This window comes from Thermobia domestica, chromosome 9, assembly GCF_964235325.1.
Source record: "Thermobia domestica chromosome 9, izTheDome1.hap1.1, whole genome shotgun sequence".
NCBI lineage: Eukaryota > Metazoa > Arthropoda > Insecta > Zygentoma > Lepismatidae > Thermobia > Thermobia domestica.
Genome location: NC_137462.1, coordinates 126408042 through 126424830, shown reverse-complemented (window position 1 = coordinate 126424830; position 16789 = coordinate 126408042). Strand labels below are relative to the sequence as shown.

At 33.7% G+C, this 16789-nt stretch overlaps 1 protein-coding gene across 1 annotated transcript; it reads left to right on the top strand.

Moving 5' to 3' along the window:
- Positions 1 to 1138: 1138 nt before the first annotated feature.
- Positions 1139 to 14285, top strand: LOC145694998 (uncharacterized). The gene is made up of 3 exons (XM_081771824.1): positions 1139 to 1296; positions 10248 to 10680; positions 14020 to 14285. Exons 1-2 carry the CDS (start codon positions 1285 to 1287, stop codon positions 10650 to 10652), a joined length of 417 nt encoding a protein of 138 aa, XP_081627950.1. The 5' UTR covers positions 1139 to 1284; the 3' UTR covers positions 10653 to 10680; positions 14020 to 14285.
- The last annotated feature ends 2504 nt before the right edge of the window (positions 14286 to 16789 follow it).

Sequence of the window (16789 nt, the reverse complement as noted above, 5' to 3'; positions counted from 1 at the left end):
CGAATGCATCCCTAAATATTAGTAGCTGAGTGCATTATAATAATAATAATTTACACTGTACTTTAATAGTAGTAAAGTTTAATCGGGCAAATTGAATTGAGAATAATGTATTCTTATCACAATTACTTGTTAATTCGCATATATGATCATAGAATATCCAGATCTCTGTATCTTTCCCAACATAACAAACTTCTTAATGCGATAACAAACAGAATTCATTTAACTGAATTAAACTCACAGGCGCACCGCCGAGTATTGTTATTATCGAGGTCACTCACCTGTTAACAAATTGGGTTTTAAAACCATAAAAAAATTGCAACAAACACAAATTTGCATAAAGAAAACATAAATATACATAAACATTTCTTTTTTGTTACTTCTGTATGTAGTATTTTCAATTTGAAAGTTAATGTAATTCAAATTGTTAGCAACCAATAACCAAAACTGTTTACAGTATTTTAAGAGGTACAAATTAGTCTGTTATTCGAAATAAATGGAGAGAGAGAGAGAGAAAAAAATGTTCTTTGTAATGCGAGAATTTTTACTGCACAATTTGATTGACATAACAGTTTCCAAACTGTTTTGTAAGCATATGGGGTAATCTTACATCAGAACAGACACAAAATGCGCACTAATGCAGCAAATAAGGCATATACGGTGGGTAGTCTATACTATATACAGAACAATATAATTATTATTTCCCTAGGAAAGAATGTTAATTGCATTCAGATTGGAAACAGAACAAATGGATGAGAACTGGAAAAAAAATTACTAATTGCCATAATATTTTTTTTTCTGTATCTGGCCGGCTCTACATATACAAACACACACACAAACACAAACTAAGTAAAGTGGTGTGAAAATGAAAGTAACTATAGCTAGCAATAAGTTCTCTTATGTGAGTTTAGCGTGTGTTATTTTCCGTTTAGGTTCTCACTTAAGTCTCCTTTTTTTTCTTTCTTTCTTTCTTACGTTGCTACACATATTTCTTGCTATATACTCTCTCATACACACATTTGCACATGAACACATACATACGTAGATACACACACACACACACAAACATACATACAATAGCGAGAAAATGATGAGGACGCTTAAAAAGTTCCAGAAGAGAAAGGCCCGAAGGTCACAAACGGAGCTTGGCAAGGGCGGAGTCAGCGAAAGTTCCTCCACCACCATTGATATATAAATGAAGATACGTTCCACCACCAAATCACTTCAGTTCTTTTACAAGTTCCGACAACTTTTAGCAGCAGCTTTAACACTATCCACAATATCATCATGAAGGTTTTGGTATGTACGATTTCTATAGCAACAACATTCATTCATTTCTTTTCTATCTATTCTAGATATAGCTTTTTTTTTTTTTTTTTTAAAAAAAAAGATTTATTTTAATTCTAATACAATAAAAAATCTGAACTAAAAGGGGGTAGTTTAAAAATTATTTTTAGCGTTTACAGTATTCTTTTCTTTTCTAACAATGGAATCAAAAGTTTGGCTAAGTGCTAATTATATAAGAACACCATAAAGAATGTCATGTTCATGATAGGAAGTGTACATAAAATAATTTTTTCTAGTTTCAAATATTATATTTTCATTTAATTTATTGCAGTTAATGGATTAAATAAACTTTGTTTCTTTGAAAACAAAATAAATAGCTTCCACTTTTTTGAGCGAGGCCCGTATAAGTGCTATCTCCTTATTTCCTTCTAACAAGTGCAATGAAAAGTTTAACCTACCGGTACTGACAGTTCGTGTTACGAAAAGTTGTTCAGAAATGTACCCAATAGAAAATTTAAAATGTTTGTTTCTAATTTCAAATATAATTTGTTTCTTCAATTTTACTATATATTACTCTTTTAATTAATAACTTTACTTTTCGCAAATGAAATACATTGCTTCTAGTTTGTTTTATTTATTTGTTTACTTATTTCCCGCCTTCTTAACCCTAGAAAGTCTGTGTTCGCAATCTGCTACGTGAAGTACCAAAGGGGGGGAGGTCAAATTTGCCCCCAGTGGTTTTAAGTACCTTTCAGAGTATTGTTCAATTTGATTTAATATGTTTTAATTTTAAAAAAAGGAACATTTCAAGGAATAGTGCTTTTAATTTGTAAAAACAACGGGCTAAATACAGTGCGTAAAACTGCTTATATATTATACCAAATTTCTTATAATGTTATGCAGAAAACCAGTATTATAACTAACGCTTGACAAGTTCTATGACAGCGTAAGTGTTTGTATATTAAGGAGAAAAGTAACATTTTTAAAATGTAATACAAGTTTTAGATATGAAAAACAAATGAAAGAAATTTTGGGGAAAACAGAGATAGGTAGCATCTATAACCAAGGGGGGAGGGTTAAATCGGCCCGCGCAACATGAATTATCTTTTTATTCTTTCTACAGAAAATAATGCACTGTTATATTCCAGTTTCAAAAAAGCGAAAATGAATTCTTCATAAAAGGAACAATAACAAAAATACAGAGAAGCCTGAATACATAGTAATCCATATACACTAAACAAAAAGAGAACTCGCGGGCAAAATTGAACCCCCTTGATCTTTCTAGAGTTAATATTGTATAAATGCCAGTAAAAATAATAGTTTACACTCCTTGATAACTTTTACCCAGCAACTTGAATACAGAACAAATAAGCAAATTGAATACAGTTTTATCTATTATATTTGTAAAAGATTACGTTTTCTCTAATTTTAAAAAAAGTTCAAATTGTTTTTAACATTTGCAAAAAATACAAAGAAAAATTAGAAAACTTTTTTTTTTCTTGTGACTATACAAAGAGTATAAATTCTATAAAGAGCAACATTTCTTTCCATAACTGAAACTAAGCTCATAATAACATATTTTTCTTCTTCGCTTTGAATACAACAGATTTCTTACAAATAATACTTTTGTCTTCTACAGACAAAATAATATGCTAAAAATTTCTTATATCATTCCATTTAAATTTAAAAATAAATGATTTTAGTTATATTTTTGCAATATTTGTGGTCATAGAAAAACATATAAACAGAAACATATCTTCCTTTTGTTTCCTTATTATCAGGGGCATATTTACACATAGGTCAAAATGAAAATGCTCGGGACGTCAAGTTTTTAAAAAAAATGTATATTAATATACTGATAAATACGTGAAATCTTAAGTCGGTGGTTAATCTATCCCCCCTCCCTACGTCTTAAAAAATTTACAATGCCGCTACTGTTTGAGACACGTATAATGCACTCTCATATGGATATAGCACATATAGCACATGATTTTTACATCTATTGTATGTACATTCTAAAATTTGCTTCCACTTTTTTTACTTTCATTACGTACTTTACTGACTCAAATTTTCTGCACCGGGGTATGGAGGGGGCGGCATTTGTTTTTATGGTACGCGACGACAAAACTGTTAAACACGGATTTGGTTATAATTTAAAAAAAAAAATCTTGTACTGAACGTTGTTGAATACTTTCTTTTCTTTTCTTTTCTTTTCTTTTTTTTTTTTTTTTTTTTTTTTAGATCTCATTCATTTATATTGAGAACTATTTTACTGTTTTCTTTGATATCAAATGGAATTTCTATGGGTTGATTTTATTGATATTGCTCACTTTAAATCTATTTCAATTGCTCACACTGGTAAAAGTTAAAAATTTTAATGTACTTGAAACTAATAGAATGAAGGATATCTGGCACTTGTTTTTGGATTTGGAATTGATTTTAGCGTCCCTCTTATCAGTGAGGCAAAAATGAGAGGTGGACCTACAGTTCAATGTGGGATCCGAACCTATCTTGCACTTATGCATTCTCTACTATTTATCGTTATATACAACATTTAATGAACCTTCCGGATTTCAAGCCAAAAAACCTAGTTAATTAAGCAGTCTACAGTAGCATAGTAGCTATTATATCATTAACCAAAGAATAATGATTTTGCATACAATTTTAAAGTTCTTGAATAAAAAGAATCACTAAAAATGAATATATTCGTTTTCTCAGATATTATTAGCATGTAGGATTTGTGTGAAAGGATATTCGTCTTTCTCCTCAGCACATAAAATGTGAACCCCATACTTAGGATAAAAGGAAATTTAAACGATATGAAATTTCACTGGGAATTAAACCCTTTGACGCTTGTTGCGTCGCACTTCATCTCTACTGGGAATTTCACTCCAAAACTAACCCGCATAGTTGTTCAGACCCCACTTTACATAATATCTATGCTGAACTGGAGTGTTAAACTCAAATCAACGTATCAAACAATAGGAATAAAACCCGGATCTCTAGAACGAGATATGACAATATTGCATACTTAGTCGCGAAGAAGAGCGTTTCAATAGGTGATTGTGACAACATTATGACCTACATTCACCATTAATCTATTTTACTTTATAAAATTTAATCAGTCTCGTATTTTTCACTTATTACTCACTGAAAGCAGAGAAGGCTGTACTCTCATTTTAGTACAGAAAATTAAGCAATATATTGTGGAATTATTTGTATGAAAACTGCTTACAGTTCTGCACTTATTGTGAGAAACCGGGTTTGATTACCGAAGAATGCACACGAGACTCTTACTGACGTTCAGGACTAAGATTCGGTGCCGAAAAGAGAACAAATAAACTTAACTGAGAAAGTAGAGAGAATGACGAACTAGACCGATATACTTCTCTAGCTACTTATTGCAAAACACAGGAATAAAAAAAAAAAATAACTTCCAATCAAGAATTGTTGTGTGAAGTAACGGACTAACATTAAAAGCTTGAGTTGGATTGATTTTGAGTTTGACGTCCCTTTCAGCAGCGAGGTTATATGAAACGGGATCTACTGATTAACGTGGAATCCGAACCACATTAGCTCCCGCCGAGAAATGAATCCAGGTTTCCCACGCCAAAGGCGCGTATGCTAACCGCTTAGTCACGAAAATCTTGTAAGACCCACTAGCGTATGACCCTAATAAACAAAAAAATTAAATCCAACAGTACATTAGGGTCAGATCAGTTTTAAAGCACTTATCTCTGTATAATAAGGGACTTGCACATTTTTCGCGTGATATATTATTTCTAGGTTGTCTAGATCAGAATATGCCACCTTCTAATTCAAAAAGCTCCTCTATTGCCTCACGATACTAGGGTCAATAGCGAGAAATTGTGCGTGCAAGGGAACCAAATTCAAGAGAAAATTGAAAATGCTATCTTTCAGTTTAACGTCTCACGATTGTGTCCTTTAGGCTAAGAGAGACGGATGATTAAAGACAAGTGAATGCTGATGGAAAGATCAGTAGAACGACAATGTTGAAGGAAATGAACCACGGACAAGGTGTTGCCTGCCACAAACTTATTTGTCCGGGAACTGAGCCAGGGACCGCAGGCACTAGAGGTAAGCGCTCTACCACTGAGCCTACTGTGCCCCCCTCCCCAACCTAAGAGACCAATAGGTTACAAGAAAGCAGTAATGTGAGAAGTTACATCATAATTGATAATGATCTTCAGTTGATAACATGTTATAAGTATAGTCGTAAAATGAACTGTGTGAACCTTAAAATAGAAATTTCATTATTAATTACGTTAGATGAAGTATCTTGACAAGTTTAATGTACCGAGACTTTCTTAGACAGCTGTTTTATTATTATTTTCTTTCGCAATATGTCGCGCGCGCTGAGGAAATGCTGAACTCTTTTTTTTTTTTTTCTAATCTCCATCAATCAGTGTGACGCGTTGGAGACTTCTTTCACTCCCAGTGCCACGGACGAAAGGACGCTACGTTAGAACTTTCTATTTCCTTGAACTTCTCAGAAGCAGCCGGCTGGTTACGTAAACTAGATTGCAGTTACTTTACTCACGTTCACACCTCTTTTTTCCTGTTTTGAAGCTATCTTTAAAGGGCGTGGAAGAGAGAGAAGAAAAAGTAACTAATAAATCCTGTGCTTTGAATATAATAAGACTTGTTAAAAAAAAAAAAATCTTTCTCCGATATAAACCAGATTATGAGGCTTGAGAAATGTGCTCAATTCATACAAAATTGAGTAACCACGCAAAGAAACTGATGTAAGAACTTGCTGTTTACACTCATCAACGGTAGTTCTTCAACAGATATGTGCGAATTCACAGTTTTAGAACTTAAGAAGAAAGAAAGAAAGAAAGAAACAATAATGATGATAGAAGATATAGGCATCATAGCGGTTTAGCGTGGTTTCACACAATAATGAAATAATGTAGTTTGCATATTTACCCTTTAGTATTTGCAGTGTCTCCTGAGTTCGAGTCCCGCTAACTGTATATAATTTTCTATCGTGAATGCAGCGCTAATAGAGCCGCCGTAATTATTTTTCTATTTCTAATCCGCGTTTTTGACGTCTAGCCACCCTCTTTAAAATATCTGGGAAGGTAAAGAGGTCAGACTGTAGTGTTGACATCACATCCATGAGTATCGAAGTCAAAAGGGTGTGGAGCATAGGCGCCCGAAGGGGGATCCTCCTCACCCTGGCTCACAAAAATGTATAATGTATATTTCCAGCACTGGGACCCGGGATGGCACTTTGTAGCAAAAATACCAAACGTAACATAGCGACCAGGGAGATGCCCCCCCTTAGAAAAATTTCTTCGGGTGCCTATGGTGTGGACTCTTTACGGCTAACTTCAATCTGTAGAATTCAAGTTGAGTATACATTACCCAACTGAAAAACCTTTTGGCCAGCCATATCCGTCTTTGGTCAGTAACTCAAGAGAGCTTAGTTTACATTTACTGTTCTAGTGTTTTTTTTTTAAAAAAAAAAGCACTGTTCATTGTTTTCTTTAGATGTTCTTGATTTCGGGGTAATTAAACTGCCTGAATTATAACGACGCGATAATAAGTCAAGATACAAATTAACCCTTTAACTGGCACAGTTTTCTGGACATGTGTACTCTCAGGTGGCAGACGTAATACTACGTCGTAGCCAAAAGAACCGTAGAACTATGAAACAGTGATGTATGTTTCACACAAACAACAATAGTATACGACAATAAACAAAAAACGTTACAAAGAGTACGATTCCGATTTAAATGTAAGAAGGAAAGTTTTCAAGAGAGACCTTCTTCATTGCATCTGAACATTAGTGACTTTTTAGTCAAGACGTAATATTACGTCGTAGCCATTTCCACTGCACATATGCCTTGAAGTCATAATCAGTTAAAGAGTTAACTAAATCGCTATAAATCCTACATTTTATTTATATTTATATTTATTTATTTATTTATTTATTGCTTTCATTATTTTTAGAAAATCGTTAAAAACGTCACGAACCCACATTTACATGTACTCTTTGAGATTTGTTTGTTTCATTAGTTTATAATCCTTTGTGGGTATCCAAATCGTATTAGAATACAGGATACCGAATCAGCTGAATCTCCTCTGTATGAACCTGCAAATTTCATTCTCTCTCTCTTCCCCTCCCCGCTTGGTTGATTGTTCAGTACACTAAAACACTTTGGTCCATCCATGAAATCCTGGGTTCCATTTCAGACCAAAGATCCTCTTAAGAGTACAAATTCTTTCATAGACATTTATCTAAGTTTATCGTCAATCTCATTTGGTTCAGTGGCATACCCAGGAAGGGAACTCGGGAGGCTCGAGCCCCCACCTCCCTCAAAGTCAAAGAAATAATATTGTACAGATCGCAGTCATTGTACTAAATTCGGATAGCTGAAAATGAAGTTTACAGATATATTATGCAAACATAATTCTTTCTACTCTTTTATCGTAAGAGTAGGGTTATACACTAAAGATTACATGTAAAAAAAGAGTATTTATGTCTTGATAATTCCCAAATAGTACAAAATGTTCATTTACATTATATATTTTAAAAAAAGTTAAGGTCAGCCGGCAGTGGCGTATTTACGATTTTGTTTCGGGAGGGGCTTTGCTAACTTTCAGGGGGGGATTTGCCTGGAAATGTGAAAATTCTGCAAGATATTTCATTTACTTTACTATACTAAGGAAGATTTCGGAGGGGGGGGCTTAAGCCCGGAAGCCACCCCCCTAAATACGCCACTGTCAGCCGGTGTGCAGGACAAGCCATGAAGGTAGATCTTCTTCGAGAAAATTTTGTTCAGGAAGAGAAAACAAGCTGTGAAGGAACTTCACAGGGACTTTATTTTCGTATATTGGCAATAGCAATATAATTCTTTTTAGTGGAGGGGCAGTTGACCAAGTTCGGGAGAAGAGAGCAAAGCTACTTGTAAAAGTATGCCTGGAAGAAACATTGCATTAAGGCTTAAGGGGTTGTTTATAGAAGTAAAAGTTCCACACTTAATCAACTTTAGCATTCAAGGAGGTAGTGTGATCAGCAACAAGCTCCGGTCCCTTTACTTCCGCAGATTGCTTCCACAAGTACCCAATTTAAAGGGGCTGGATGAACCTCAGAGGCGCATTGGAAAGAGGAATAGAACAAGAAAAATTTCCTCGCCAGAAATCGAACCCGGGCCGCACAGATGGCAAGTAGACCTAGCAAGCTATTAGCTACCGTGGCCCTCTGTTATACTATATTATAATGTTATTAATCAAGGCGTGGAAAGATATACTTTAAGGATAATAATAATACAAGTAATTGTGTGTTGAACTACTCGAAGAAAATGTAGAACAAAATCTCATTTTGTAGTTTTAGTGAAAACAGGCGTAAAGAAAGCTACTTATCGACACTTCAAAGCATTTCAGTGTTCCACACAATGGTTTAAACTGGCCTTGCAAATTTACCAACCGTAAACACAAAATTAAGACGTAAAAACTACGATACTAAATCTTCTAGCACAATACTGATGATTTTTATTGCACTTATTATACATTGTGTTGTATACAAAATTTTGTTAAATACATAATACACTCTGAATAAAAATTACTTGATTGGCGTTTGTGCTGTGCATACGATGGACGCATCCATGGTGACACATTCTCAGCCAGTGAGCATGTTGCCTTGTTTTCCTCTTCCTCTCTCTCCTTTGCTCTACTTTAAGAAGTAACTTTCCTCTGGTCTTTTCTTGGCAATCAAAAGAATATGTGTGCACCGTCTGAATATGTTAGTTATTGTAATCAGCTTGAGCTCTGATTTAATCGAAATTTGACTTGTGTTAGCGGGCATGGTGGTTGAGTGATAGAGCGCTTACTTCTGGTGCATGGGGTCCCTGATTCGATCCCCGGCTAAGTAAGTTTGTGGTAGACAACATCGTGCTCGTGGGTTTTCTTTGGGGGTACTCCGGTTTCCTCCCAGTTTCGTTCCATCAATTTTTCCATTATCATTTACTTGCTTTAATCAACTTCTCCTTCTCCTTTAGCCTAACAGGCATAATCGTGGGACGTTAAACTCAAAGATTTCTTTTTTTGATGTCTGTTATTCTTCTATACTAATTAGTTAACGACAGTGCAAACACATGATACTTTGGGAAGCAGAAGCAAGTAAAAATAAGATGATTTTTAAAAAAGAAATAATTATGAATAAGCTGTAGCATCATCCAGACTTTTTGAACCTCCTAAGCTACTCCTCAATTGCTGTACTGTATCCATACTTTATTACAAATTAACATAATTCATAATTCAACCTGAGGAAGTAAACATTTTGAATTGTGGTGTTGTTGACTATATCACCTCAATGAGTTCCGAACTCAAGAACAAAATGGAGCTTTTACTTCCACACACCCTTTGGGTTTTTCTGTCCTGTTCCGCAAGAAGGAGTGATCTTTACTTTATTCGTTCTGATATCTTCCTTATAAGATTCGAAATCATATTTCAGAAATTAAATCTTCCTTAAAGATAAGTAAGAGAGAACCGTTTGAACATGACTGTACTGTACTATTCAACATTTTGCATCAACACACCTAGAAGGAAAAAATACTCTCAATGATATGCATGACTATATTTTGAATATAGAAAATATAGTAGTACAAGAAATAATTCAACTCTATAATACTAGATATTCTAATTATCAATGACATGAGTCTGACATGATTTCTCGTATTTGACAAATTCAATTCTCTGTCTCTCTCTCTCTCTTTTTATTTAATTTACTTACACACATGTAGAAATATTATCGCAAAGATTCCATCTTTCTGCAATTAGTTCTTCTAGGTCTTGATTATTCACTCACCATTTGTGTAGTTACTGTATGTTTGTTCAGTATTAGATTAAATAATGTTTATACATAATTTATATTTTGAGAGAACATAAGTTTTTAAAAGATTGTGACTAATATAATATTTTCGGTTTCATTACAGGCAGTCGTCGTTCTTGCTTTGGCCTCTTGTGCTTTCGCAGAGGAAGAAAAGAAGGACAAGCGAGGTGCTTTGGGTCTGGGTTACGGTTTTGGATACGCTGCACCAGTAGCACATGCCACATACGCTGCCCCAGCCTACGCTGCTGCTCCAGTTGCCTACGCAGCACCCGCTGTTGCCGCTGCCCCAGTAGCCTACGCTGCTCCAGTTGCTAAGGCATATGCTGCTCCAGCTGTCGCCACTTACGCTGCACCAGCTGTTGCTGCTGCTGCTCCCATCGCTGCCTACGCTGCACCTGTAGCTAAGACCTACGCTGCTCCCATTGCTAGTTATGGACTTGGTTATGCTGGATACCCATACGGCCTTGGCTATGCTGGTTATGGATACGGCAAAGCCCTCTACGGTTAAAATGTAAAATTTACATTTAGTTTGTAAGGTAAGTTGAAAATTATGAATTCTATGGAAAATACAAAAAGAAAATGTTCAAAGATGAAACATGTGTCAATCGATGAATAGGAAGTTGAGCGAAATGACATATTTGAGAGTGTCCACAGTTTTTGAGAAAATTGACAAAAAAAAAAAAAGTTAACATTAAATTGATGGTATATGTCACGAGAACCAAGATCCCTATAAAGATGAAATTGACATTAAAATATACCAATACCAAAACTTCTATTACATCACTAGCAACACAATAGCACACAATATTGTTAATGAGATATTGAAAAGAAAATCACTTTAACTCGTAATTTTCAATTTTTGTTTTATAAGAAAATGTAATGAAAATTCTAGTTTAACATTCCATGATTACGCACCGGGGTTAGGAGAACGGTCATGATGATAATAAATGAAGGAAATGGTGGAATAAAGGAAATGGGAAGAAACGGGGGGATCCCGAAAAAAAAAAACTCACACACAGTACTTGTCCACTACTATGCCCACTTGGGACAAGATGGGATCGAATGAAGGACCCCATGTACTAGAGGCAATACAGAGCCACTGTGACTTTAACTTTGTTAATTTTTGCATAGTACCAAACTGAAAGATGTCATGGGCTGCTATGCTAGTGTTATAGTAATGGGAGACATGTTTAAAAAAAAATTGTTACTTATAAAATTTGAAAGAAGTTCTTAAGAAAAGGTTTGATATATTGTTCTCTCTACTTGTAGAGATTTTTTTTAACCTAACTAAACTCTAATTAATGGATTGTTGTGAATACAGTTAGTATATTTTTTGATACACCATAGTACAGTCGTTATAGAAGGTACTTCCCATAGTCTTTCTGAATATTGTGCTCAATATCAAATTGAGATAAACATATTAAATGAATATGAAAAAAAAAACAATTACCACTATTCACTCCAAATTATTCTTTAAATATGTATTATGATTTGTTAAGTAAATATTTAATTCTTATGATTCAAAAAGCTTCATTTGACAATAAACTTCTCTTTTAATTGGAGTATTTACTGACTTTACTTTAGCAACCGGAAATGATTTTTAAGAAATCAGTTTTCGTTTAATCTAAACAATTAGTGAAGCAGGAACGAAGATCCGAGAACTAGTGTCAGTCATATAGATTATGTACTTGATTTAATCTCTGATAGGTAACTTTTTCAAAGTAAATTTTCGTGAAATTTCAAGGTTTTGATCTACTGACACTGTAAAAGATTTTAAGAATACTCATGGTGTAATCATAAAAATATTTTAACAATTACGAAACTGTGTCATACAACCGAAATTCGTTTGTGGCTTTTCTTTCTTTCTTTTTTCTAATGTCAATGGCTGTATTCGTGTTATTAAGAACCTTCCATTTATTTCACTCTCCACCCACTTTTAACATTATTCAATGTAATTACTGAAGCCAAGAACTCACAGCAAGGTAAAATGAAGAAAATGATGGTTAGAATGACAAGATGTTAAAATAAAATTAGAAAAGGTATTTTAAAAGGAATAATTAGAAAATGTGACGTGATATAAAGTAATTTTAAAACTCAAAAGTAGTAGCATTAGTATTGTAATACGTGTTAAGCTCGTATCAAATATTAAATACATTACTGAAATGTTAGAGACTATCATACAGTTATTATTATTATTATTATTATTATTATTATTATTATTATTATTATTATTATTATTAATAATAATAATAATAATATTATTATTATTATTATTATTATTATTATTATTATTATTATTATTATTATTATTATTATTTTAAAGTTAGTATTCGTATATGTTGTGCCAATTATTAACATTTTTCAGTAGACAGGAAAACTTCCCCAAAAAGTGGAGGAGAATTTTTTGTAGGTACCATTTCACTATATTTACCCACAAACCCCTCAATCTTTAAGGAAATACATACTATCGTGATTTTAAAACATTTGTTCAGGTTCCAACTACCCATAATGTACATACAACACACTACAATAGTTTAGAAATAACTCATACTACCGCGTCTTGATTTATTGGTAAAGCTTAACATATTTTTTTGTTTAATGCTTAAATTGGATTTGTATGTATCGCTGCTTGCATTTCTATCCATCCTCACCGGTAGTCGAAACCGAGATCAGATTCACAAAAGAGCATACATATTAGTCACTTGGCCTCAGAGAACCACAAAATCGTATATTTACTTACATATGCTTTGTCCAATAGAACGTATCCTAGGTAAGATGTTGGGAATTAGAAACTTCCCAATCTTGATTTTTTTGGTCTACATATAACAAAACGGCAAATTGTTGTCTCATTCCAATGGATTTCTTACATTACAAAGAGCCTTACTACATATTATAATAAACTGATCGTTTTTTAATAGTTGCAAATAATGCGGTAGTATCACTCCACACACTCACAGTAAGAACTCTGTTTTCGGTGATTTCGTGAGCTTCAAGAATTTCGCAGTAAAACCAGAAGACGAAAACAAGATAATTAATGGTCTCAAAATTCTAAAATTGGTACTTGTCTTATATAAATCAAATTCAGTGGTTTCCAAACTGGATTGTATGAAGAGCGAGCAAACGGGACAAAAGCTACTGGGAAACTGTGGAATCATGAAGGAAGTATTACAATTTCCCTTTAGCAAACTTCTCACATGATATATATTCGACATTTTGTCTTCCATAAAAAGAAGAGAGGGGTTCCTGAAGTATGCAGCGTTTGCAAAGGGGACACCAGGTTAACTAGATTGAGAACTAGTGATCTAAATAATAATAATAATCAAAGCATAGCATTTACAGGATGTAACATATATTCTGGCTTTTAGTAACATAGCACAACATCAACGTAGTAAGTTGATTACGCATCCTGTTGGTGCGTACATTTTGTAGTTGAACTCCCCATAGTTATGCACTTAGGCTAAGGGAGACGATGATGAAATGAATGAAATGGTGGGATGAAAAAGTCAGAGGTCGTAGGAATACTCCGAGAAAGCCAACACATACTATGTTTGCTCCCCCCGCATAATGCCCACGGGGAGAGCAAAAAATCGATGTTAATCCATTACACCATGTTGTAAATACATTAATATGTTATTAATATACTTTTTTGCCTTGTTAATAGTTTATCTTCCTATTAGCAATCATATCGAGAACAATATAATCATTCATTTACCATAACAATCTTTAATTTATTTTAAAAATAGAATTGTTAGTTTAAAAATAGTTACGAGTATTAAAAAAGAAAAACTTGAGGTGAAATTCGATATCTCTCTTATTAATGTTGCATAACTGATTGCATATTGAAAATCTGCATATATTTTGTTATTGTATTTCAGAGATCATCAAGGACGTGCATCATCCTGTAAGGCTACAAAGAACCTCATTATCAGCGTCATCATCCATTGTTGTCATCGAATGCATTCGTTTAATAAATTTAACTTATGAGCTCAAGCAAGCAATGTTGTCCATTCACAATGATTTTCTTATGTAAAATGCATATATACCTCATGAGGTAATATACATGTATATTTCGTTTGTCTCTCTATTGACACATATGAAAACGTGCAGAAATAATAATAATAAAAAAATATTTTTGTAAAAATTTGTCTTTCTGTTTATTTTATTTTCTGCTTAATATTTGCACTCGTAAGATATAGTACGTAGTTAGAAATGGAGATAGAAAATATTCTAACACATACACACTGTAATAATAAAAATAATGGAGAAAATTTAGTGGGCCCCATGCACAATCGTTTTTAGTGTTGTATCAGGGACATCATTTAGGGAGGCAGAAGGGGCAATTGCCCCCTCCCCAAGAGCTTGAGGAACAAATATAGTTTAATCAATTGTCTACTAATATATTAGTACAAAATCTGAAAGTCTTCATGTCGATGGTACTCTTGCCCCCTTCCCCAAAGTGAAGTCTGAAGTGACGCCCCTGTGATGTATTAAAAGCTTGCTATCAGTGATGCTAACTTTCGTATTTAAAAACTCGTTAGTGAAGTTATCGATTATTTATATCGAAAAGGGTCATCCACGACTTTTCCGCAGGCTTGTCCAAACACAATCTAAACAAACCAATATAAAAGAGACTAGGCCTCTCTTACCTTGATTTTTGTTTAAAGTGTTTTGACAACCCTGCAAAATCCCGACTTTTCTATAAATGTAGTCTAATTTTAGTGATAATTTTACAAGTTTTAATATAATTTATCCTCTTATTGTATTTGGATCCCCCCGTCAAATGCTGTGGATCCCTTTTGAAATAAATTTCTGCGTACGTGCTTGATCAATGATATAGTAATATACTAATAAAAAAAAATAACCTTGAATTTCTTACATAGCAGTCGAAATCTTGTTCCCCTTTAGCAAAATCTAAAGTGACACTGCTGTGACACACATACTTCTTTTGACGCATACAGTAATTGAAATAATAACTAAAAAGTATCTAAAGATAAGACATATGTAAATCGTTGGATTTTACTGAGCTAAATAAAGTTTGAGGGACATTCTTGTACGAATTTTAGTGAAGATCGACAGAAACGAATTTTCTATGCCGCTAAAAGATATGCATGTAATTCGTGGCCAAGAAGCACATGTTTAGGAACATGTCATCTATTAAGGTGAAACTAATAAAAGATAAACTCCCATTATGACACCCAAAATAGCTGTGGGCAGTTTGGTTAATGAAAACATAACACATAACGTAACATTGTTATTAATTCTTTAATTTAGTATATCCTTCAACAATCGTATACAAATAGAAATAAAGGTGAAAGTAACACGTTAACACGTTGCAAGGTTTATATATATATAATCAGTGCCGTACTTTCTAATATATTTCAATTTCAAACCATACCTAGTGTGATAAGCAAATCTTTCTTCTGGAGAATAAAATATATGCTGAAATAATGGGGAATTGGAGTAGGGACTAACAAACTTCCTCCCTTCAATTGTTCCAAGTTTATATTTTCAGTTTATTTCAATCACTTTCTAACTCATGTATAATCAGTGTTTTTTCCTTCTTCTCATGTGCAGTATGTAGTGAAATAATATTTTATACTCATAAGAAATTATAACATATTTGATTTATGTTTCTCACTGGACAAGACGCTTCAAACAAAATAAATTAATCTTAAACGGAGAATCTATTTTTGTGCGTCAACTGCAAAGCAAAGACCTGATTTAGTGCTCAATAGATTTACCAACTATCATCGCCCGGTTGAGATATCCATCTGTCCAAGGGGTTTGTGATACCAGCAAGAGTACTGAACCCGACCTAATGGGGTCACAGCAACCCAGGGTACAAATACTTATGTTATCTTACTTAACACCTTCTAGCATAGAAACTATGTTGATTTGCTCAAGTATATAATATTACAGGATTGCATATTTGAGGAGACGATGGATTAGTAGTGCAGCGTTCATCTCTGGTGAGAAACATGTCCCTGGTTCGGTCCCTGGTAATAGAAGTTTGCGGTGGACAACTTCCACATTCTAATTTTACAATCATAATTTTTATTAATTATCCACCTCCTTCAGCTTGAAGAATATACTTCTGGGACTTTGAACTAAAACTAGATATGATTACTTATCATTATGTGGATACATTTTTCTGTAAATGTTTTGTATAATTTTATGTTATCATTATTATTTTGTGTTAAGTCCGCTATTTTGCTGAAGCTTTGTCATCTCTTTTAAGTACACTATGTTGGAATCACGTGAAAAAAGACTATTAAGAAATACCTTTCTGTGACAATAAAAGAAAGAGCGTCAATGTCAAGACACACCCCTCAAGCAGTGGCGGATCTAGAAGGTAAAAAACTGGGGGGCAGCCATAATCCAGACTATGATAGATAAACTATCAATTTACTATAAACGTTCAAAATATAAAAATAATAGCTTAAATTATTTTTGTCACTTAAAAAAACTGGATGACTAGGCCCTCCATCCCCGGGTTAGATCCGCCACTTCTCTCAAGATATAAAAGAAAGTTATATTCAAAAGTAACATTTTCTAAAGTAACTTTTGCTTACATTATTCACAACAGTTATAACTTGAATGTTCTGACAAGTCAGAATTTATAGCTCTTCGAAAGATACTGTTTAC